A 23,320-nucleotide genomic window follows, 5' to 3' on the forward strand; every position below is an offset into this window, starting at 1 on the left:
CACGGAGAAAGTGGCTGAAATGAGTCTTTGAGATTGGGGGCGGGGCATGTTACAGAGGGTTACCACTTTCCCCAAAGACCAGAGGACTGAACACTTCAGCACATTGCTTGGCTGCGTGCAAATGGACTTACTGATTAGTTAGCATTTTGCCACCTTACCTGCTGCTGGAGACAGCGGTGATCTCTGGGAAGGAAAGTTCCAGAAGGACCTGCTCTTGTTCATCCACAAAGTAAACTCCTGTCCAGTTCACAGCTACAATGACGTCGTTTTTGGGAAGGCTGGGACCTGGGTTTGAAATGATATGCAATAAGATGTGACTCCATCAGGCTTCAGAATAGAGAAGGGAAGCAGGGCTATTCCATCGGGAATTTTAAGAGAGCAGCTGCCTCTGCTGCTTCCCCAGTGAATACCGAATAGCAGCTGTTTCACCAGCCTCCTTGAACTGTTCCCAGCTGGTAATGAAGGGGGAAGGAGTGCAGTCAGTCTGAAACGGGACCCAAAATCCTCATTTTTCCTTCTCCAAGGGAGCATTTCTAAAATGCATTAACTTGAGCTTTTGAGTCAATGTATAAACAGAAAGCCAGCTGTATAAACAAGTGTTCAAAGCCCTCTCCTTTATCAGTCCGTGACAGCAATGGATGACCTTGCCAGTTCCGTGGAGCAGGGATGGCACGTCTGGGTCTTATCTTACATCCTGACCACAAAAAGATGCACAGACCTTGTCAAGTCTGACAAGAGACCCGGGAAAGGGGGCCAGGAGTGTTCTCAGAGTTGGTGACCTCCTGCCTCAAGATAAGACTATAGGAACAGGAACAACCTTTTATGGTCAAGAGTACCGGAACAGGAATATCTGTTTACGGTCATGGATGTCAACTTGCGTGTATGAGCTGACGTGGTTGGATTCCTGAGGAAGGGGGGAGAGGGTGCCTGGAGGATATATATACTGCATGAAATTTCTCATTTCTTTGGACTTGCCGTGGACTGACCATGCAAGTGCCTTCTGCTATCCGGAGAGCAGAATAAACTCTTTCTCTGAAACAACCTCGGTGTCATTTGACTTCCTTTCTCCCTCCCGGGAGCAACGCAGACCCCACCACTTGGTAAAGTCTAATAAGGCTACAGTCCTTATAAAATAACGGTAACTAAAACTTAAGAAGTGAGCTTGCCGATAGATTGCCATTTTTCACCACCAACGCCTATAGTTATGAGCTGGGCAACATATCATGAGGCCTAGTTTCTTGGGGTTACCTGAGAACTTGAAAGCTTCGTAGAATCTGGAGAACAGCAAAGGCCACTTGAAGCGGGCAAAATCCACCACGTCTTCCTTGACTTTCTTGGGATCCGTTCGCTTCTGGGTATAGATTCTCTGTAGGAAAGAGAAAAAAACAAAACACCAAGTTGATAAACCTCAGTGAACATCTTGTAGGGTTTTGGGTGGATCAAGAAGCACTGAGAAATCTCAAAAATATATTCAGCAGTTGTACTCTTGTCCCACTATAAAGATACAGTGGTACCTCCGGTTGCGGACGGGATCCGTTCCGGAGCTCCGGTCGGATCCCGAGGTTTCTGTAACGGGAAGGACTGCTTCTGCACATGTGCGCGGCACGGTAGAACGCTTCTGCGCATGCGCGCATGGCGAAACCCGGAAAAATACTTCTGGGTTTGCTGCGTACGTATCCCGAAGGATACGTAACCAGAGGTGAACGGAAGTAGAGGTCCCACTGTACTTAGATCACAATCCTATATCCCAGGAATGGGGAACCAGTGGCTGTTGCTGGACTACAATTCCCATCATCCCCTGACCATTGACTATTCTGGTTGGGGCTGATGGGAGCTGTAGTTAAACAACAACTGGGTTGCTGCATGTTCCCCAACCTAGATAGATAGATAGAGTTGTTGTTCACATGTGTGTGTCTCAAGAGACAATGGAATGCACCTCTGGGAACGAAGTCAAACCACTGGAGAATCACAGCGCCTGCTGTGGCTGTAGAGATCAGGAACTCGTAACTGCTGCCTCCCAAATTAGCATCACTGAAGCGGCCTCCCCGGGGTGCAAGCCTGGGCATTGTGTCTGGAGGTCCTGGGCTGCCCAGACGACTAGACCTCCCTCTCGACCTCACTGATGTGGTCCAAAGGAAGGAGGCGTATCAGGCGCCATCCAACCCCCTTAGGGACCCCACTCTGGTTTTTTGTATGGTTGACTCCTTAGCCTTTTCTTCTCCCAACGATGTCCTGCAAGGCAGGAGGATATATCACATCTGGGAATAAATCCCATTAAACTCAGTGGGACTCACTTCTCAGTAGACATGCATCGGATTGCTCTATTAAGTGTGTAAAGAGATTTAAAACAAAACAAAACAATGAAAGGAAAACAACTCATTATTAACTCAAGAATAATCTGTAATCTGTAATGCTTTCTTCCCCTTTGTTCAGAATTGTCCCCTCCAGCTTCTCCCAACCTGGTGCCTTCCATATTTTCGGACTGCGACTCCCATAATTCCTGACTATTGCCCCTGCTGCCTGGGGCTGATGGGAGTTGTAGTCCAAAATACTTGGAGGGCACCAAGGTTGGGGACCAGGTGCTTGCTCGGCGCGTGGCAGCTCTTGTCAAAAGATCTTTCGCATCATCTGCTGTCTGGATAAAAGAAAACCTCTGGATTTAAACTTGGATTCTATATTTGCAAAGCATGTGTTTAAAGCTGTAGGGCAATTTGGTGCATAAAAAGGTGAATGTAAGTGGCACTGTGGGTTCGGGTGGCACTGTGAGTTAAACCACAGAGCCTAGGACTTGCCGATCAGAAGTTCGGTGGTTCGAATCCCCGTGGCGGGGTGAGCTCCCGTTGCTCGGTCCCTGCTCCTGCCAACCTAGCAGTTTGAAAACACGTCAAAAAGTGCAAGTAGATAAATAGGTACCGCTCTGGCAGGAAGTTAAACAGCATTTCCGTGCGCTGCTCTGGTTCTCCAGAAGCGGCTTAGTCATGCTGGCCACACAACCCGGAAGCTGTACGCCAGCTCCCTCTGCCAATAAAGCGAGATGAGCGCTGCAACCCCAGAGTTGGCCACAACTGGACCTAATGGTCAGGGGTCCCTTTGCCTTTACCTTAAAGGGACCCCTGACCATTAAGTCCAGTCGTGAACAACTCTGAGGTTGCAGCGCTCATCTTGCTATATTGGCAGAGGGAGCCGGCGTTTGTCCACTTCCGCAGACAGTTTTCCAGGGTCATGTGGCCAGCATGACTAAGCCGCTTCTGGTGAAGCCAGAGCAGTGCACAGAAACGCCGTATACCTTCCTTCCGCTGTGATACCCATTTATCTACTTGCATTGGTGTGCTTTCGAACTGCTAGGTTGGCAGGAGCAGGGACCGAGCAACGGGAGCTCACCCCGTCGCAGGGATTCGAACCGCCGACCTTCCGATTGGCAAGTCCAAACGGCGCAATGGTTTAACCCACAGCGCCACCGGAGTCCCTTAATTTGGTGCATATGCCCCCCTCCCAAATCCTGGGAGTTCTAGTTTGTTAAGGGCACTGGGAGACGGCAATAGGGGTGCACAGCAGGCCAGGAGAAGGATAAAGGATGGATGCAAATTTCAAATTAGGACGCTGCCACTTAAAATGAATGCTTTTTCCTAAACTCCGGCAGCCTTGGCGCAAAAGGAGCGCTCAGCTCCTTGCCTTTTTGTGGGCAGCTATGATGAACTGGGCCCACTTCTCGATGGTTTTCGACGGCGTGATCTCTCTGTCGGGGATGTAGGAGGGGATCAGGTTCATGAGACGCTCCAAGACCATTTCCGACCCGTAATCCACGTAATACTGCTGGGAAGCCAGCTCTGCCAGGTCTTCTTCCTGTGGGGAAAGGGGTTCCGGAACAGGAAAACACAGGAAAGACAATTGGGAAGAGGAAAAAGGAAGCTGTTCTTCCTGCAGTACAAGAACATAAGAAGATCCTGCTGGAACTAGTCCAGCTTATACACACACAATAATTACCAAAATAAGTATTCATACTTTATCGATCTTCTGAGAAAAATACAAAACCTTGTGCAAAGGCACAGAGACTTATGAACTACCCAGCCTAAGATGAACTTATAATGTCTGGTTTCAACGGATTTTTTCAAATGTTTAACTCAGTCTTTGTTTTCTTTACCTTTTTAGGTAAGTTCATGAACAAAAGGTAAGTTCGGTGTTGTTCACAATACCGAGAGATGCTAGTGGAGTTGTAGATGGATGTAGTGGTCTAATTTCAAGGCCTTGATACGTATGTTGATATTCAGTTTCATAGAGAATACTATTTCTTGGCTTAAGCTTAAGAGACTGATTTGCTTAGAAATAGTATTTTTTTTTAAAGGGGGGGGGAGCTAAGATCACTGAAGAAGCCTGGAAAACTACCTTGGGAGTGTGCTACCTGCAAGCCCTAGTAAAAGGGCCCTATCGGGGGGCAAACAGTAGCCTTACTTGGACTGCCAGGGCGAAACAGGGGCAAAATGCCAGACCCTGTCTACAACTTCATTAACATCCATCTACGACATCACTAGCATCTCTTGGTATTGTGAACAATACCAAACTTACCTTTTGTTGGGGGAGAACAATGTACACCACCTTCATCTCCTTAGCAGAAAACATGGGATCAATGTGATTAAAAAAAAAAATGGATTATGGACTGGAGTGAAGTTTCACACTTTAAAACTTTTCTTTCCACTTCCTTCCAGTTTATTTAGAAAAGTGGGATAAAATGTTCAAAATAAAATCAATATATTACAAATGTGCCATGATGTGTTCATGTGATAAAATTTTGAGCAAGGGGAATGCTTTCTTGAAGTTTTTACTCTAAATGTTTTTGTACTGTATATGCTGGAAGCTGCCCAGAGTGGCTTGGGCAACCCAGTAAGATGGATGGGGTACAAATGTTGTTGTTATCGTTATCATTATTGAACTTGTAGGACCACAGTCAGTCAGATTCATCTATGCCAGGGGTCAGCAACATGTGGTCCATGGGCCAGATGCGGCCCACGAAGACCATTTTACCGGCCCATGAGCCATTCCCAAACTGAGCTGCTCACTTGGTGAGTCCTCTGTGCGCTGTACTAAACCAGCACAGCGCGGTTGGGGGAACACGCTGAGCGGCGCCAGAAATCGCGTCTGCGCATGCACAGATACCAGAAATCACGTCTGTGCATGCACAGATACCAGAAATCGTGTCTGCACATGCACAGATACCGGAAATCGCGTCTGCGCATGCACAGATACCGGAAATCGCGTCTGCGCAAGCACAGATACCGGAAATCACGTCTGCGCATGCACAGATACCGGAAATTGCATCTGCGCATGCACAGATACCGGAAATTGCATCTGCGCATGCACAGATACCGGAAATTGCATCTGCGCACACACAGATACCGGAAATCACATCTGTGCAAGCACGATTTTCGGCGTCTGGGCATGCGCAGAAGTGATTTCCGGCGCAGCGAACATGCGCAAATGCAATTTCCGGCATCGCGCTGCACCAGTCCGGCCCACAGACTATCTCCATGCGAGTGATCCGGTCCATGGCCGGTAAACCTTGCCAACCCCTGAAGATTCTATGAAGTCGCTGTACGAAGTCTGCCTGCTGTCAGAATGAGCAAACTCCGTTGACAGTCCCATCGCAAACCACCAGACGGGATACCCTTTTTCACATGGGATGCCAACGTTTGTCCAAAATTCATCCTAATAATTCATCTCAGCCCCGGTTTTTACGGGGGGAAATGTGCCCAGCAGCTTACCTTATCGCACCGGTATTCCCCAAACTTCACCCCTCTCACGATCTGTTGATAGATGAGGTTCGTCGCCACGTTGTCCTCGTTGGGGTTGTGCCAGGGCGTGAAGATCTCCTTCCTGAAGAACAGCCTCCAGGGGGCGTTGCGTTCCTGAGCCCCCTGCTCTTTGGCGTACTGCTCACACTGAGATACGGCATCCATGACGTGGTCGCTGCCGCTGCCGAGGGAGGAGACCTGGAAAGGGGAGAGGAAAACAAGTAAAAGTTTGGCGCCCTCCCCTTCCAATAAGTGGTTGTGAGGCCCTAAAAAAACGGGGTTCGAGCCAGCCCAGCCCAGCCCAGCCCAGCGGTTCCACCTACCAAAAGCATTGCTTAGATCCCCTAATCCAGTGGTTCTCAACCTGTGGGTCCCCAGATGTTGTTGGACTACAACTCCCATCATCCCTGAGCTCTGGCCTTGCTAGCTAGGGGTGATGGGAGTTGTAGTTCAGCAGCATCTGGGGACCCACAGGTTGAGAAAGGCTGACCTAATCACTTCCAGCGGTTTGAGACCCGCAGGCGCTGCCTGGCTTTTTTAAAAATTTAAAAATTTAAAAAACGGGGTTCCCATGGTGGGAAATCCTGGTCTTCAGTGCATCCTTGTTGCTTTGTGGGCAGGGCTGGATTGAGGTTTGATGAGGCCCTAAGCTACTGAAGGTAATGGGGCCCATTATATGTCCAGCCGTCCTTTGTCAACAACAAATTGTCACTGCTTTTTGTGTTGGATATATGCTATATGGTAATTTAGGGACCTCATAGGTATCGAAAGCCATTTGCACATAACAAAATATGTATTTTATCAAAGTAATTGCTGAACTGAAATACAATTCAGAAGAAATCTATTAATAGTGAAATAATTATTAAGCTCTAACTTAAAATTATTTTTTATTCGTAACAAACTGAATAATGCAAACACATTGGCATTTGGCAATAACAAAAGTTCCTTTAGAAACACAATTGACGAAGACTCAGAAACTTGCTATAACGTGAAACAATAATAGGTGTAAATATATAATGCAAACTACTAATAATTATAAATAGCAGAATGTAGGCACCCTATATATAGAAAGGAGCAAACCAGTAATATTTTAGGGAGCAGGCTAGCAGGTGGGGCCCATGACTCACATCATAGGAGCCTACACAACACAAAACACTGTTGCTGTATGTAGGTTTTATTTTATTTTATTTTTATCTTATATTTTGGAAATGTACATCCAGATTTTTTCCCTTTAATTTTTTTTGGGGCCCCCAAGAGAGTGAGGCCTTAAGCTATAGCTTGTTTAGCTTATACATAAATCCGGCACTGTGTGTGGGGAGGGTTTGTCTATGGCAGTGTTTCCCAACCACTGTTCCGCGGCACACTACTGTGCCGCGAGATGATGCCTGGTGTGCCGTGGGGAAAATTAAAAAGATTTTTTTTTTTTTTTGGTAAAAGTCAAATTAGGTCCTAATCTATCCCTCGAGCGCCCCTTGTCCGTTATTGTGACGCATGAAGCGTGTTCCCGCCCACTCCCCGCCCTCCCTTGCTTCTCTCTCTCTCTCTCTCTGTGGCGCTCTCCGCCGCTTCCTGCTGGGCATGCGCAGCTCGCCTCGCGCTTCCGTTCTGGCCCCTCCTTCCCCCGACTACCCCGCCGCTCCGTTCCTTTCTCTTTCTCGCGTGTCAGAGAGCGGTGGCGCGAGCGCGGCGGTTCCCTCAGGGCTGACGGAGGGCTCGAGGAGGAGGAGGCAGGACGTGGAGACGGAGAAAGCGGCGGCGGCCACCCCCCACCTCCGGCTCCAGGCCCGTGTAGAAAGCTGAGGGGGAGAGATAGATAGAGGTGGGCGGCGGCGGCGACGACGACCAACCGCCACAGTAGTTGTAGCGGCGGCAACGGCGAGCAGGGACTCCCGCTCTCTCTCCGTCGTGTCTCTCTCTCTCTCTCTCTCCCGGGCCCGTCCGTTGAGTCTCCCGCGCGCCTCGGCTACAAGATGAGCATCGAGATCCCGCCGGGTCTGACTGAGCTGCTGCAGGGCTACACGGTGGAGGTGCTGCGGCACCGGCCGCCGGACCTGCTGGCCTTCGCCACCGAGTACTTCACCAAGCCCCGCTCTCCTTCCTGCCTCGCTTTGCTGCCTCCTTCCCCCCCACCCCCAAAGCTTGGAGGTTCCCCGGCGCCGACCAGCAGGTTTGACCCCCCTTCTCACACCTGTTCGCGCTCCTTGCACGGAATGGGGCGGATGGGGAGGAACGGGGCTCGCCGCTGCCTCCGCTCGCCCTCCCCCCCTCCGCCGGCGGTCCCGCGATTCTTGGCTTTTTGGTGGTTGGCACAGAAGGAAGGCAAGGGGGAGGGAAAAAAATTGAAACTTACACTTTCGTGCGTCCCTCCCGGCGTGACGCTGCGCGCTGACGTCACGGGGCTGTAATGGTGGTGTGCCTCGAGATTTTTTTCATGAAACAAGTGTGCCTTTGCCCAAAAAAGGTTGGGAAACACTGGTCTATGGAGTCCTTTACAGTTTGGTCCTAGGCAGGGCCGGCCCACCCATGAGGCAACATGAGGCAACCGCCTCAGGCGGCAGGTTCCACAGGGACAGCAGATCCCAATTTAGATCTTTATCCCCCCCCCCGTGTTCCTCAAATAGATATTCACTCACACCCTTTGTGAGGAGGGGGGCACCATTTTGTGGTTTGCCTCAGGCGTCAAAATGTCTTGGGCCGGCCCTGGTCCTAGGAATTATTATTCCTACTAACGTCATTGTAGTGGTGGTAGTAGTAGCAGCAGTTATCTTATGAATTCTCTTCAACATGAGTCTTACATAAAAGCAATGAAAAGTTGCTTTAAAAACATCCAAAAAATAACAACGAAGTTAAATTTTTTTTTGTAAGAAAATAGGTTTATTTCCTTCTCAAGCAAGAAATTTAGTGAAGATATCATACCATATTAATTATTTTTCTAAATTTAAAGTTATGATTTGGGTTTTCTTTCTCCTATGATAGTGGATGGAAAATTTTGTATAATCTTTTTCCTGTTTGTAATTGTGTTCACACACATTTTGTATGTGCCAAGTAACGTGTACAAAAATGCATATACTAGGGTAAAACATGCATAAAATCATAAATCATGCATTTTTATGAACACTTCACCCTAGCACGTGCATTTTTGTCACCTATTAGGAGAAAATGTAGGAGACCCGCATTGCAAAATTCAGAGAAGTGCAAATTTCAAAGGCTGGCTGTGTTTTGGTTCTCGTACTGCTTTGGAAAATGCAAAATATGTGGGTCCACCATTAAATGTGAAGTGGATTTCTCCCTCGTCTCTGTAAACAAGAACAAACGGTTTGTGTTGGATGCTGGAGACTGGGGACCTAACTCCATGAACGCCACCTTCCCTCTAAGATGGGTTTTGAAAGCAGCATGTGAAAAGCACACCTAGTTTCTGTGGAGTTTGGAACTGACAGGGTTAAAACTCTGTGGTGTCCTGTATCTGGGAGGAGCCTGACGCAGGGAAGTGCGTCAGAGTCTGTGCTGTTGTTCAGGCTTGCTTTCGATTTTGCTAGAGACGCAGCTTGGCTCAGAGGCTGCCTGTGTGTGCTTTTGGAGCACAGAGAATGTCGGAGGTATCTGATGGATTTATTGCTTTGTAAATAAACGCTTCTAGAGATAAGAACCGAACTGTCTTTGGACTTGATTTATCCCTCATCTCACACGGACGCAGGACCGCTGCGACTCTGCATTTCCTGCCCGGGTCAGCTTCAAGCTCGAGAGCAGAGCTGCACAGGGGAAGCGCTGACTGGACGGCAGGATTAATTTCCCCAAAGTTTCCCCTATACCTGCGGCCTACCTTGTCGAACAGAGCAATGTAAAGCGAGAATCCAAAGTGGTCCTTCAGGCTTATCTTATCCGCCAAAGAGTTGCAGAGCTCTTTGGCTGTTGTCGCAGAGTCTGTCAACAAGGTCTTGGTCGTCCCGTCCATGAACGTCACGGGCAGCATGATGGGCTTCTTAGATTTGGTTGCCTAGCAGAAGGAAGGAAAGCCATTAATTTTTAAAAAATAAAATAAATAAAAATCTAAGACAACTGTAGATTGCAGGCTTCAGATTTTCAACCCAACGTAGGACCTCCGGGAAAATCTCCTCCCATGCTTGGTATTGTAGCAAATATTTAATGTTCTACGCAATACCTCTAGGACCTCCCCTTCCCATATGAACCTACCCGGACCCTGTGATTACCTTCTGAGGCCCTTCTTCGTGTGCCTCCTCCTCGAGAGGTCAGGAGGGTGGCAACACAAGAACAGGGCCTTCTCTGCAGTGGCTCCCCGTCTGTGGAATACTCTCCCCAGGGAAGTTTGCCTGGCGCCTTCATTACACACCTTTAGGAGCCAGGCAAAAACATTCCTTTTTAACCAGGCCTTTGGTTGATCTTATTGACATCCAACACCCTTTTCAAATGTGGCTTTTTTTAGAGTGGGCGTTATTGGGTTGCTGTTTTTATTTTTATTAGGTATTTATTTTTATTAGGCCTTTGGCTGATCTGATTTACATCCTATACCCTTTTAAAATGTGTTGTTGTTTTTTGCGGGTGTATGTGTGCTATTGAGTTGTCTTTATTTTTATTAGGTATTTTGTGGTTTTATATATTGATTTTATTCTGTGAACTGCCCTGAGACTTCTGGGTATAGGGCAGTATATAAATTCAATAAATAATAATGATAAGAATAAAAAAAGGATTAAAATAAGACCCCATAGGCACCACACGTTCAAGGCAGCATCATACCACTTTAAACGGTCTCCCCAAAAGAAATTCCTGGGAACTGTGGCTTGTTAAGGGTGCCAGAGTTTCTTTCCCAGAGTTTCTTTCCCAGAGTTCAGATTGTTAAACCAATCCAGGAATTGTAGTTCTGTGGTGGGAATAGGGGAGATTCGCCTGGTGCCTTCATTATATATATTTTAGGTGCCGGGAGAAAACATTCCTTTGCAACCAGGCCATTGGCTGATGTCAGGGAACTGACATCGGAGCGAGAGGTGAAGGGGAGGCTCCCAGATGATGCTGGCGAAGGACCCAGCAGCAGGGGGAGAAACAGCTCAGTAGAGGGGGAAGCCAATCAGCGCAACACCAGGGATAAAGGGGGGCAGATGGGGGAATCGGAGAGAGGGCTCCAGGACTCTTCACTGGACATCAGTGAGGAGAGCCCAGGTCCTCTGCTGCCCACGCCTTCCCTGCGCAGAAGACTCCCGCGCAGTGAGAGGAGGAGGAGACTGGGTGCCAAACAACTTTTATGTTGGAAGAGGTTCAAGAAACGCCCACTGACGGATTCTGCCAGTGACTGAGGCAGCCACAATGAGAAGGGGCTGTGCAGTCAGAAAGGTTTATTTACCGGGCAAATTTACCGAGAAAGGCACCAGCTTACGCACGAGTAACTCATACCTGTTACAGCTGATTAACATTCTATGGCCTTTTAAATGTGTTTTTGGGAGGGGGGTGGTTATAGTTTTTTGCTTCAGTTACTGTGTTTTTATCTTGTATTTGTATTGTGTGCCCTGAGGTCTTGCGATGAATGAAGGGCAGTCTATAAATTATAATAATGGTGGCGGTGATGATTCCCGGAAGCCGTAACAAACTACAGTTCTCAAGATTCTTTGGGGGAAGCGATGACTATTTAAGAGACATCACCTTGCCAACAAAGGTCCGTATAGTAAAAGCTATGGTTTTCCCAGTAGTGATGTATGGAAGTGAGAACTGGACCATAAAGAAGGCTGATCGCCTAACAATGGAGGCTTTTGAATTCTGGTGCTGGAGGAGACTCTTGAGAGTCCCATGGACTGCAAGATCAAACCGATCCATTCTGAAGGAAATCAGCCCTGAGTGCTCACTGGAAGGACAGATCCTGAAGCTGAGGCTCCAGTACTTTGGCCACCTCATGAGAAGAGAAGACTCTCTGGAAAAGACCCTGGTGTTGGGAAAGATGTTGGCACAAGGAGAAGGGGACGACAGAGGACGAGATGGTTGGACAGTGTTCTCGAAGCTACCAGCATGAGTTTGACCAAACTGCGGGAGGCAGTGGATGACAGGAGTGCCTGGTGTGCTCTGGTCCAGGGGGTCACGAAGAGTCGGACACGACTAAACAACAACAACAATGACTATTTAAAGTGGTACGAGACTGCTTTAAATGTAAAATGCAGATGGGGCCCTAAAGAACAACAAAGGTTCTGGAAATATTAACTTTCGGATGTTTGTCCCCTCAAGAGTGCTTTTGAGTTCATGGAGGAAAACATCACCTTACAGATTATATTGGGCTCTTGCAATTGGCTTACATAAATCAAGCACTTTTTACCTGAAGTTCCAGCCAGCTTGGCGGCTGAGTTCTTGTCCCATTGGCAAACGTCCTTCTGAGTCTCTCTTCACAATAAGGAGCGTAGCCTGGAGGCCCTCCATTGATGAAGTTCCTTAAATACTGTACGCCAAGACAAAAGACGACAACGAGAACTTCCAGATGGCTTTCAAACATTCAGAAACACAGTTGGCAGCACCATGTTTTTAAAAACTAGATTTTTGATTTCATGCTTCTGATTCCTGGCCAACATTTGATTCCTGCCCGCACCCCCCATTTTTATTTTTGGAATGGTTGCAAATATGTGGTTCTGCTCTCAGGCGAAACGTGCAGAACAACCGGTCCTCCTACTTAAATACGAATTAAAAAATCAAGAAAGAAGTTACAACTCCCCCCACAAAAGATTCCCCAGTAAGGATAGTTAAGTAAGTATCACAACCATTCAAAACATCCCTCCATTTCACAAAATAAATAAATAAAACAGGGAGGTGGCTTTGCATCATAGCAATATTAGAAAAAGTTTAAAGCGCCAACACGTTCCTGAAAACCTAATATGAGAAGTGGACTTTCCCAGTTTCACAATTCCTTTTTTTTTTTAACGTAGTCTTCTTGAATTTCATTTATTTGGTTTTTCAGATTAAAATTTTACAGTCATACATCAAACATAAATAATAAAAACAAGATTCCAAGGGCTCTTCTGGACTTCCACCCTCCCCTTTGTGGGTCCTATTATTAATCATTTCCTCCTGCATCTTTTATCCAAATCTTATACCTCTCCGTTGTATCCAGAATTCACCAACAAACTAAAAGTGATATTCCAATCCTACTAACGGTTTTAACTGTTTACAATGGTCTTACAAAGATAAGTTATAAATTCCACCCCCATTCCTTGTTAAAACTTTGGTCTTCATTTCAGCATAATCCATCAACTTCAGCTGCCATTCTTCTCTATCAATTCCAACCAAGAGCCAACATTACCTTGACAAACTTTTCTGAAGGGGCGAAGCAGCCCACGCATAAGGAGACGAGGATCCATCCTCGGGCATGGCTGCTTTTGGAAGGGTTCTGGGTCAGCTGTTTGCAGATCTGGCAATAAATTTCATCCCTACCGGAGGAAGAGTGGTAAGTTTGGATCATAACTCTCAAATTCCCCCACAGACAGAATCCATTTGCAAGAGCTAAGGAGAAGCGCTTCTTGCAGACAGGCTTGTGTACCGGTGGAAACAGTGGGCAGAGCATCTCTTGGCTCAGCCTTCTGCATCATCGAAATACTTTATTGTCACTTGAAGTGGGTGGCGCTGTGGGTTGAACCACAGAGCCTAGGACTTGCCGATCAGAAGGTCGGCAGTTCGAATCCCCACGACGGGGTGAGCTCCCGTTGCTCGGTCCCTGCTCCTGCCCACCTAGCAGTTCGAAAGCACATCAAAGTGCAAGTAGATAAATAGGTACCGCTCTGGCGGGAAGGTAAACGGCATTTCCGTGCGCTGCTCTGGTTCGCCCGAAGCGGCTTAGTCATGCTGGCCACATGACCCGGAAGCTGTACGCCGGCTCCCTTGGCCAATAAAGCGAGATGAGCGCCGCAACCCCAGAGTCGTCCACGACTGGACCTAATGGTCAAGGGTCCCTTTACCTTTACAACTTGTATACAGTGAGATTACACGAGCACCCCCTACTCAGCTCTCTTAGTCTTAATTCCCCTCGTTTACTGACGCACATCCACCAAACCCAAAAGTCAGCTGCCCTGTTGTTATATTTTCATTCAGCAGCCTAACAGCCCACGGATAGAAGCTGTTCTTTACCCTGTTGGGGCGACTAATCATGCTTCTATATCTTCTGCCCAAGGGCAGGAGATCAAGAAAGTGCCGGCTAGGGTGTGAATCATCCCTGAGAATTTTCCTCACTCTCCTGAGGCAACATTCTTCCGCGATGTCATCCAGTGGATTCACGGGACAGCCCATAATATCTTGTGCTGTATTCACCACCCTCTGTAGGCACTTCCTATCAGTTGATGTCAAACTAGCGTACCACACCGTGATGCAGTATGAAAAGACACTTTCTATTGTTGACCGGTAGAAGGAGATCATCAAATGTTGATTGACATCGTTCTTCTGCAATACTCTGAGGAGATGGAGTCTCTGTTGGGCTTTCTTAACCACCTGGGTTGTATTTATTTTCCAGGTAAGAAGATAAACTCCTAGGAATTTAAAGGAAGAGACTCTCTCCACACTGCCCTCCCCAGTGTACAGCGGGGCTAGTTCTCTCTTCCTCCAAAAGTCCAACACCATCTCCTTTGATCATGAGGACCTCCAGATGCAATACCCTTGTCCATTCGCTGTGCCGACTGGGGCTGATGGGAGTTAAAGTTCAGGAGCATCTGGAGGGCACTGGGTTGGAGAAAGCTATCGTGGGAGGATCAAATACTGAAAAACCCCACAGACGTTGCAGAAGAACAGGGCACAGAAGTCTCTCTTTGGAGATCCCAGTTGGGATAGCATATAAGATGCTTTAAGAGATGAACAAATCTGCCAGTTTTCCCAATCTACACTTCTCCACATTTCTGTATCAGTTTAAGGTTTTTATTTTTAAAGTCCTCGTGAATTTTAGTGCAGGTTTCTAATAATATATGCATTTTTTATAGCAATCCCTTGACATTTTTAAGGTTACTTCCCAGCAATATGTGTATTTTTAAAACACAAGCACACACGCGCGCACACACGCGCGCACACCCACAACCCACCCACCCTATCATCTATCTATCTATCTATCTATCTATCTATCTATCTATCTATCTATCTATCTATCTATATCTATCATCTATATCATCTATATCTATCTGTCTATCTGTCATCTATCTATCTATCTATCATCTATCTATCTATCTATCTATCTATCTATCTATCATCTATCTATCTATCTATCTATCTATCTATATCTATCTATCTATCTATCTATCTATCTATCTATCTATCTATCTATCTATCATCTATCTATCTATCTATCTATCTATCTATCTATCTATCATCTATCTATCTATCTATCTATCTATCTATCTATCTATCTATCTATCTATATCATCTATATCTATCATTTCTCTCTCTCTCTCCATCAACTATATCTATCATCTATCTATCTATCAATCATCTATCTATCTATCTATGCATTCATACACACACGTTATTTGCTTGGAGAACTGCATCACAAAATTTGGATAAATGGGAAATTTTGAAGGCTATCTGTGTTTCAGATCACAGTTTGATTCAGAAAGTGTGAATGAGTTAGGTTCACCAGACTGGCTTTCTCCCTCACCCTGGCTGCCTTGTAGCAGGAGTGCCTACTTTTTGATTCCAGTTATGCACTGGTTGTACATTGGTAAAAAAAGAGTGAGGCAAATATTCCTAGAATGCTGGTCTCTGTCATTCAAAGGAAACCAAACTCAGGCAGTGCTGTCATTGGAACTTCTTGCCACTTGGAGGAAATGGTGGGTGTGAACAATATGTTAGGAAAAAATGGGTTTCCGTTTCAGTTTTTCTCAGTTTTGCCAATCTTTTATCCACTATGTTCTCCACATTTACACATCAGATTGTGAATTTTCTTTTAAAATCCTCATGGTCAGCATTGCAGTGCAAATTACTCCTAACTCATACATTTGCAAATGCAAATTTGCCTAATGTACACATATTAGCAAAGCAATTTTCTGTCAATGCATTTTTTGTATGTCATTTTCTGTCATATATTGCATTTTTACCCCAGTCTATACATCTCTGCACACATTACTTTGCGGGGAAACTGCTTTGCAAAATCTGGAAACATGCAAATTTCAAAGGCCGGCTGTTTCAGTTTGCATATTGTTTCGCAAAGTGTGAATTACGAAGTTTCTCCTTTAAATGCAAAATGAATCGAATTCCTCCCCCATCATCCCTAGAGAAGGCCCGGTGACCATTTTAACGCCCATACAGAATGTTTCTTCTTTTTCATACTAATATCTAACCTTAATGCTGGCCTGAGGATGCCATTACCAATAATGAAATGGAGCTTTTCCAAATTTGAGGTAGGCCGGTCCTCTAGCATGCTGTTGCCTTGGACGGTGGACTCACCATCGTGAAGACGCTTGGTCACCTAACAAAACAGAGGGAGGGAAGGAGTTAACCTGTGAGATGTGTGAACGAGGCTTTGTCCCTCCCTCCCTAACTCCCACCCACGTACAGACTGAGGGGTAGGGACCTTGACAACCTAGTTCTGCTCTAATACTCAGCCAGGACATTGCTGAGGCAACTTGGATGCTTGATCTCAGCTGCAGGAGCACTCTCCATGGTCCTGAAACCATCCCTTGCCCTCTCCCCAAGGTGCTAATTTCTGCATAGTCTTGCATAGTTATCTCCCGCTTGGACTACTGTAATGCGCTCTACGTGGGGCTACCTTTGAAGGCGACCCAGAAACTGTTGGTTTCTGTGTGTTGCCACTGTGCAGTGCTTGGAGTCACAAGACTCTGTTTTGCATACCAGACATTCCAGGCTGTTGGAATGCTCATGGAAGACGGGAGACGGATGTGATGTTACTGTTTCCTGTTCCTTTGTTTTTTCAGTTGCTCTCTGTCTTTCACAGAGAGAGCATATATATTTCTTTTCTGTCTGTGTAGTTAGGAATAGTTGGGTTAATAATAATAATAATAATAATAATAATAATAATAATAATAATAATAATAATATATTATTTATACCCCGCCCATCTGGCTGGGTTTCCCCAGCCACTCTGGGCGGCTTCCAACAAAACACTAAAATACAATAACATATTAAACATTAAAAGCTTCCCTAAACAGGGCTGGCTTCAGATGTCTTCTGAAGTTTGGTAGTCTCTTTGACATTTGGTGGGAGGGCATTCCACAGGGTGGGCGCCACTACCAAGAAGGCCCTCTGTCTGGTTCCCTGTAACATGGCTTCTCGCAGCGAGGGAACCACCAGAAGGCCCTCGGCGCTGGACCTCAGTGTCCAGGCAGAACGATGGAGGTGGTGACGCTCCTTCAGGTATACTGGACCGAGGCCGTTTAGGGCTTTAAACGTCAGCATCAACACTTTGAATTGTGCTCGGAAACGTACTGGGAGCCAGTGTAGGTCTTTCAAGACCGGTATTATATGGTCTCGGCAGCCGCCCCCAGTCACCAGTCTAGCTGCCACATTCTGGATTAGTTAAAGTTTCCAGGTCACCTTCAAAGGTAGCCCCACAGAGAGCGCATTGCAGTAGTCCAAGCAGGAGATAACTAGAGCATGCACCACTCTGGTGAGACAGTCTGCGGGCAGATGGGGTCTCAGCCTGCGTACCAGATGGAGCTGGTAAACAGCTGCCCTGGAAACAGAATTAACCTGCACCTCCATGGACAGCTGTGAGTCCAAAATGACTCCCAGGCTGCGCACCTGGTCCTTCAGGGGCACAGTTACCCCATTCAGGACCAGGGAGTCCTCCACACCCGCCATCCCCCTCTCCCCCCAAAATAGTACTTCTGTCTTGTCAGGATTCAACCTCAATCTGTTAGCCGCCATCCATCCTCCAACCGCCTCCAGGCACTCACACAGGACCTTCACCGCCTTCACTGGTTCCGATTTGAAAGAGAGGTAGAGCTGGGTGTCATCCGCATACTGATGAACACTCAGCCTGTATCCAAGTGGCATCCCTGGGTATGTGCTGATGGGCCCTGCCAGAGCATTGGGAGCCACGGCAGCTGACCAAGGGGTCCAGATGGTGGACCGCTAACAGAGAACTTGTGATTCCCAAGCTGCAAAGAACTATTGCTCACCTCTTCGGTGAGCTTGGATTTCTTCTTGAGGGTCAAGGAGACCAGCTTGTGCCGCACGCTGTTCTTCTTGTGGCTGTCTATGTGAGCACTCTGCAAAGGGAAGAGAAACAGTCTTATTTCATGGAACTGTAGAGCTGGAAGGGACCTCAAGGCCCATCTAGACAAACCCCCTAGAAATGCAGGAAACTTTTGCCCAACGTGGGGCTCAAACTCACAGCCCTAAGATGAAGAGTCCTACGCTCTGCCAACTGAGCTTGAGAGAACTGATTCCATGTGCACAACACAGTGCTCTGCATGGGTTTGGGAGGTCTGGGTTCGAATTATGCCAACCCTGCAGGGCAGCTGGCACCCCCGTTTTGCAAATTTGGGAAAGTGAAGCTGCAAAAAGCAATTGCACTCCAAGTCATTTAAGAAGTCTTGCATAAGGCACTGAGATAAGCCTCACTTCCCTGATCAGTAAAATGAGAACACCATGTGCCTCTTAGGTTTACCATGAAATAGGACAAGATAAAAAAAAATCCAGTGCTTCCAATTTTTAAACTGCAGAGCCTTATAAATGTGCCAATAATAGCTTCATGGGTTTCTCTTTGGATGTGGAGATTAGCCCCCAAAAAGGAGAAAAGGCTCTCAGTATTATGTTTGTAGCGTGCATCACAACCAGAACGTCAAAGTGCATTAAAAGGTAAAGGGACCCCTGACCGTTAGGTCCAGTCGTGACTGACTCTGGGGTTGCGGCGCTCATCTCTCTTTATTGGCCGAGGGAGCCGGCGTACAGCTTCCGGGTCATGTGGCCAGCATGACTAAGCCGCTTCTGGCAAACCAGAACAGCACACAGAAATGCCGTTTACCTTCCTGCCGGAGTGGTACCTATTTATCTACTTGCACTTTGACATGCTTTCGAACTGCTAGGTGGGCAGGAGCAGGGACTGAGCAACAGGAGCTCACCCCGTCACGGGGATTCGAACCGCCGACCTTCTGTTCGGCAAGTCCTGGCTCTGTGGTTTAACCCACAGCACCACCCATGTCCCTGTGCATTAAAAGGTAAAGGGACCCCTGACCATTAGGTCCAGTCGTGACCGACTCTGGGGTTGCGGCGCTCATCTCGCTTTATTGGCCGAGGAAACAACAACAACAACAACAACTTTATCATTTATACCCCACCCATACAAAAGACCACCATAGTAAGAATCAGCAAAATGAAATTCAACCTTAGATGAAAACTGGGATCTCAACTTGCAATTTGTGAACTAAATTCTCACTGACTACGGCAGAGTTTCTTATGGCTCCTTAAACTCTAATAGGTTGGTTTTTATTCATTTAACTCCTCCTTTATACCACCCACTGGTATTAAACACATTTCTGCTCCCCTGCCTCTTACCTCTGCTTCGCCTTGCAGAGCTTGAAGTTCTTTTTTGTACGTCTTCTTCCCCAGGGTCTCATAAATTTTGGTCATCACCGGGATTTTCTCGCTGCCATCGCTCATTGCTGTGTGGTATTTGGGCTCAGGAAGGTCACCCATGAAGCGAAGAATCGTAATCCACACCGCAAGGGCTGCCTGTTTTATTTTTAAAAAAGAACCGTAATCATCAACTTGTCAGTGATCCTTACAGGGGCAGGCAGAGGCAGCTCTCCAAATGGATCACCAAGGATTCTGACTTCCATACTTTCTTCAACAGTAATCTTTCCCCTCCCTTCTAAATTAGACTGCTGAAATTAGACTGTACGCTGCCTTTACAACGTTAGAACTGTGCTGAAAGCAGCTTGCAAAATATCAAAAAGTTATGCAACTAAAAAAATGACAAAAGTACTTGTTATGTACTGAGTTGAATAGGATCCAAAATGCAGCAGTCTGATCCATCCTAGAACAATAGGATCCAAAATGCAGCAGTCTGATTGGTCCTAGAACAATGCAGCAGTATGATTGGTCTGCAGGAGCCACCCAATCCAGCTCCAGGTGGAAGTGAATCCACAACCTGATTGGCCTACAGGAGAATCCCGGAATTAGCCAATCACGTGCAGCCCATTGTGTAAATAATGTATATAAAGCAGATACTTTGGGGAAACTTTCATTCCTCCTCACCACTATGAGCTGAATAAAGAGCATGAAATCCGCTCTAGACTCTGAGTATATTTCAGTACTCACAAGCAGTAAACAAAATTTCAAGTACACAACCAAACTGAACAAGTCCTACATAAATCATAAGATCAAAGATAAGGATACAAAAAATTAACAGCAACAACACCCCTTTCCAACACCCTCCCAGGCCAATATTCTGTTCAGCAGTCTCAGATTTCGTAGTTGGAGTCAGTCCAGGCCCTGTCCTCCCAAGCCAGGTAGAAAAAAAGGCCTGCAAGGCAGGGAGCAGGTCTTCCAGGACTCACAGCCAAGATGAAGAAAGCTTGCGGGAAAAACCAGGAGTGGACAAAATCAAGTAAGATTCACAGGGCCAATTCACACAACCGCTTCTGGTTTCAGAGGGCTAGTTAACACAAAGCCACTTCTGACATAGAGAGGAGGTGGGGTTGCAGGCTTCACCCTCCCACCATGCGCGCAGGGGCTGGCTCTCAGCCTCCGCGCGATTGAGGGAATCCCGATCGCATCATCCCCTGGCCAGCCAATCAGCTGGCCTGGGGGCGTGGCCAGCTCCATTTAACGCAGGGGCGGCCTGGAATCTCCCTCTTTGCCGCTTCCAGCTGCTCCAGTTTCCCACTCTCCCGCCCTTTAAGGTTTTCATCCTTGACCTTGCTATGGACCTTGGTTGGTCGCCGTTGAGGGGCCTGGTAGCAGTGGCATAGCGTGGGGGGTGCAGGGGGGGCCGGCCGCACCGGGCGCAACATCTGGGGGGGCGCTCGCACTCGCAGCTCTCTGCCCCTACCTGGCTCGCTCACTGCAGTGCTGGCTGTGCGAATCTGATCCGAGCCGCTGGGTCGCCGCCCACTGTGGAGGGGGTGGGTGCCAGGCGTGCGGTGCAGAGAGAGAGCGAGGGACTATCTGGGGGAGGGACAGTGCAGCGGCCGCCCAGCGCAGCGCTGAGCGCAGGAGAGAACCACACCAGACCAGACCAGGCAGCAGAAAGAAGAAGCTGGCAGCGGCGGCAGGTTAGGGGTTAGGGGGCGCAAATTACTTGCCTTGCCCCGGGTTAGGGGGCGCAAATTACTTGCCTTGCCCCGGGTTAGGGGGCGCAAATTACTTGCTTTGCCCCGGGTGCTGACAACCCACGCTACGCCGCTGCCTGGTAGGAATTTTCCCACTTGGCAAATTGGCACCAGCCACTTGGTTTTTCACCTACCTCGTAGCAAATTGTCACAACTTCCTTGGTATTGGCGGTTAGGCGTTGGTATTGTTATGTAGATGGAAGGGGGGAGGAAGCGCCATCACCTCCCCCGCATATTGAAGGGTAGTCCGATAAAGGATTCTGGGGGGCGTGGCCCTGTCCGAAGCCTATGGAGGTGAGGGCCTAAGGCACGCCCCCTAGCAGTGACCCCGGGGGAGTTCCTAGTTGATGTGCATCAGCAGGACTCCCCCTACTGGTGGTTAACCCTTCCCGGACTTCAAGCAAACAGGCTGAAGCCGGATAGTCGGTTAGGACCAATGCCTAAGCCAATACCTCTCATCACCTGTAACCAATAAAGTTGTGGCCATATTTAGCCCATTAACCGTAAATATCTGTGTCATGTGTCTTTATTTCCACTGGGGGGAGGCGGGAACTCGCCACGCAACCATTACTGCTCTTCTCCAGAGCTGTTCACACCGACTCACCAGCTGGTCTCCCTCATCCTCATGGTACAGGAGTGGCTGCTTGAGGGGGCGGCGTATGTAGGTTTGTGTGGTCGTGCCCTGGAAGTACGTAGCGGCAAACTTGGCGAATTTGTACTCCGAGAGGTCCTCTTCCTCCTCCTCTGGCAAGGGCAAGGCTGTTTCGAGGTCATCTTCTTCCAACTCCTTTTGCGCCCTCTCAAGATCCTGGGGAGATTTAACCTGGTTCAGTCTGGGTCAGGGGCGCCAGCTCTTGGGAGCTGAACCCTTTTGGGCCCCCCAAAATTTTTGGGTGTGTGTGCTGGGCCCCTCCAAGGTCCAAAAAGTGTGGAGGCGAATCGTGGAGCCAAATGAAGTGAGGTTCCAGTGGCCAACTCCTTTTCCTCCTCCTTCTGCCGGTGGCGGTGCTAGGAGGAGGAAGAGGAGGAGCTGCCGGCCATTGAAGCCATGTGGCCACCAGCTCTTCCCGACGTCGGGACGTCCCACACACGATGTTACCTCTCCCCACTTCCCACAAATCACCTTCACAACAACAAAAAAAGCTGAGCCTAACTGCAAATCAACTCTGGATGGCTTTTGGGCTGGGAGAAGATGCTGGAATTTTGGGGTAAGCTCTTCCTTCCTAGGCTTACTGTACTTACTGTACTGTACATCAATAGGAGTATAGCATCTAGATCAAGGGAAGTAATAGTGCCACTGTATTCTGCTCTGGTCAGACCTCACCTGGAGTACTGTGTCCAGTTCTGGGCACCACAGTTCAAGAAGGACACTGACAAACTGGAATGTGTCCAGAGGAGGGCAACCAAAATGGTCAAAGGCCTGGAAACGATGCCTTATGAGGAACGGCTAAGGGAGCTGGGCATGTTTAGCCTGGAGAAGAGGAGGTTAAGGGGTGATATGATAGCCATGTTCAAATATATAAAAGGATGTCACATAGAGGAGGGAGAAAGGTTGTTTTCTGCTGCTCCAGAGAAGCGGACACGGAGCAATGGATCCAAACTACAAGAAAGAAGATTCCACCTAAACATGAGGAAGAACTTCCTGACAGTGGAATTTGCTGCCAAGGAGTGTGGTGGAGTCTCCGACTTTGGAGGTCTTTAAGCAGAGGCTTGACAACCATATGTCAGGAGTGCTCTGATGGTGTTTCCTGCTTGGCAGGGGGTTGGACTCGATGGCCCTTGCGGTCTCTTCCAACTCTATGATTCTATGATTCTACTTTTCCGTGTATAAGATGCCCCCATGTATAAGTCGCCAACTATTTTGGGGGACTCAAATTTAAGAAAATGGGAGGAGATGGCACAGAGTTGTTGAGCACTTTTTTTGTGGAGGGTTGCCCAGAGTTGTTGAACTTTTGGGGGGGGGATTACCCAGGGGGGGATTGCCGAAAATCGCTCACCCACACGGATCGCTAAATCCACCTCCTGACTGTCCCATCGCTGGCAGAAGCTGCCAATCACCCGCACAGCTGCCGGAGTGTCAGCCAATCAGCACCACCCATTGACACAGCAACCAATAAAATGCACAATAGCCGCTGACAGCCTTGGCAGCAACCAATCAACCGCCAACCATATGCACTACCCATGTATAAGACGACCCCCACTTTTTAGCAGGATTTTTAAAGGAAAAAGCATAGTCTTATACAGGGAAAAGTACGGTAATTTGATACATTGCTTCTCTAAACC

At 47.7% G+C, this 23,320-nt stretch overlaps 1 protein-coding gene and 1 long non-coding RNA gene across 3 annotated transcripts in view; one reads left to right on the forward strand and one right to left on the reverse strand.

The window, feature by feature from the left end:
- MYO7A (myosin VIIA) overlaps positions 1-23,320 on the reverse strand; it is a 181,337-nt gene that overhangs the window by 26,137 nt on the left and 131,880 nt on the right. Inside the window, exons 24-34 of the mRNA XM_081197518.1 lie at positions 21,642-21,845; positions 19,260-19,436; positions 17,882-17,971; positions 16,082-16,209; positions 13,072-13,198; positions 12,097-12,216; positions 9,607-9,780; positions 5,757-5,984; positions 3,673-3,843; positions 1,249-1,366; positions 159-285 (exon numbers count right to left, since the gene is read on the reverse strand). Coding sequence (XP_081053644.1) covers positions 159-285; positions 1,249-1,366; positions 3,673-3,843; positions 5,757-5,984; positions 9,607-9,780; positions 12,097-12,216; positions 13,072-13,198; positions 16,082-16,209; positions 17,882-17,971; positions 19,260-19,436; positions 21,642-21,845 — 1,664 coding nt within the window. The remainder of the gene's footprint in view (positions 1-158; positions 286-1,248; positions 1,367-3,672; positions 3,844-5,756; positions 5,985-9,606; positions 9,781-12,096; positions 12,217-13,071; positions 13,199-16,081; positions 16,210-17,881; positions 17,972-19,259; positions 19,437-21,641; positions 21,846-23,320) is intronic.
- On the forward strand, positions 3,883-19,437 carry LOC308588854. Of its 2 annotated transcripts, none has more exons than XR_014008932.1 (4): positions 3,883-4,149; positions 5,809-6,007; positions 13,010-13,215; positions 19,314-19,437. It is a non-coding gene; the product is annotated as an uncharacterized lncRNA (long non-coding RNA). The 2 variants fall into 2 exon arrangements; XR_014008933.1 differs by lacking the exon at positions 3,883-4,149 and adding an exon at positions 4,586-5,057.

The sequence above is a fragment of the Podarcis bocagei genome (assembly GCF_964188305.1).
Source record: "Podarcis bocagei genome assembly, chromosome: 6".
Lineage (NCBI taxonomy): Eukaryota > Metazoa > Chordata > Lepidosauria > Squamata > Lacertidae > Podarcis > Podarcis bocagei.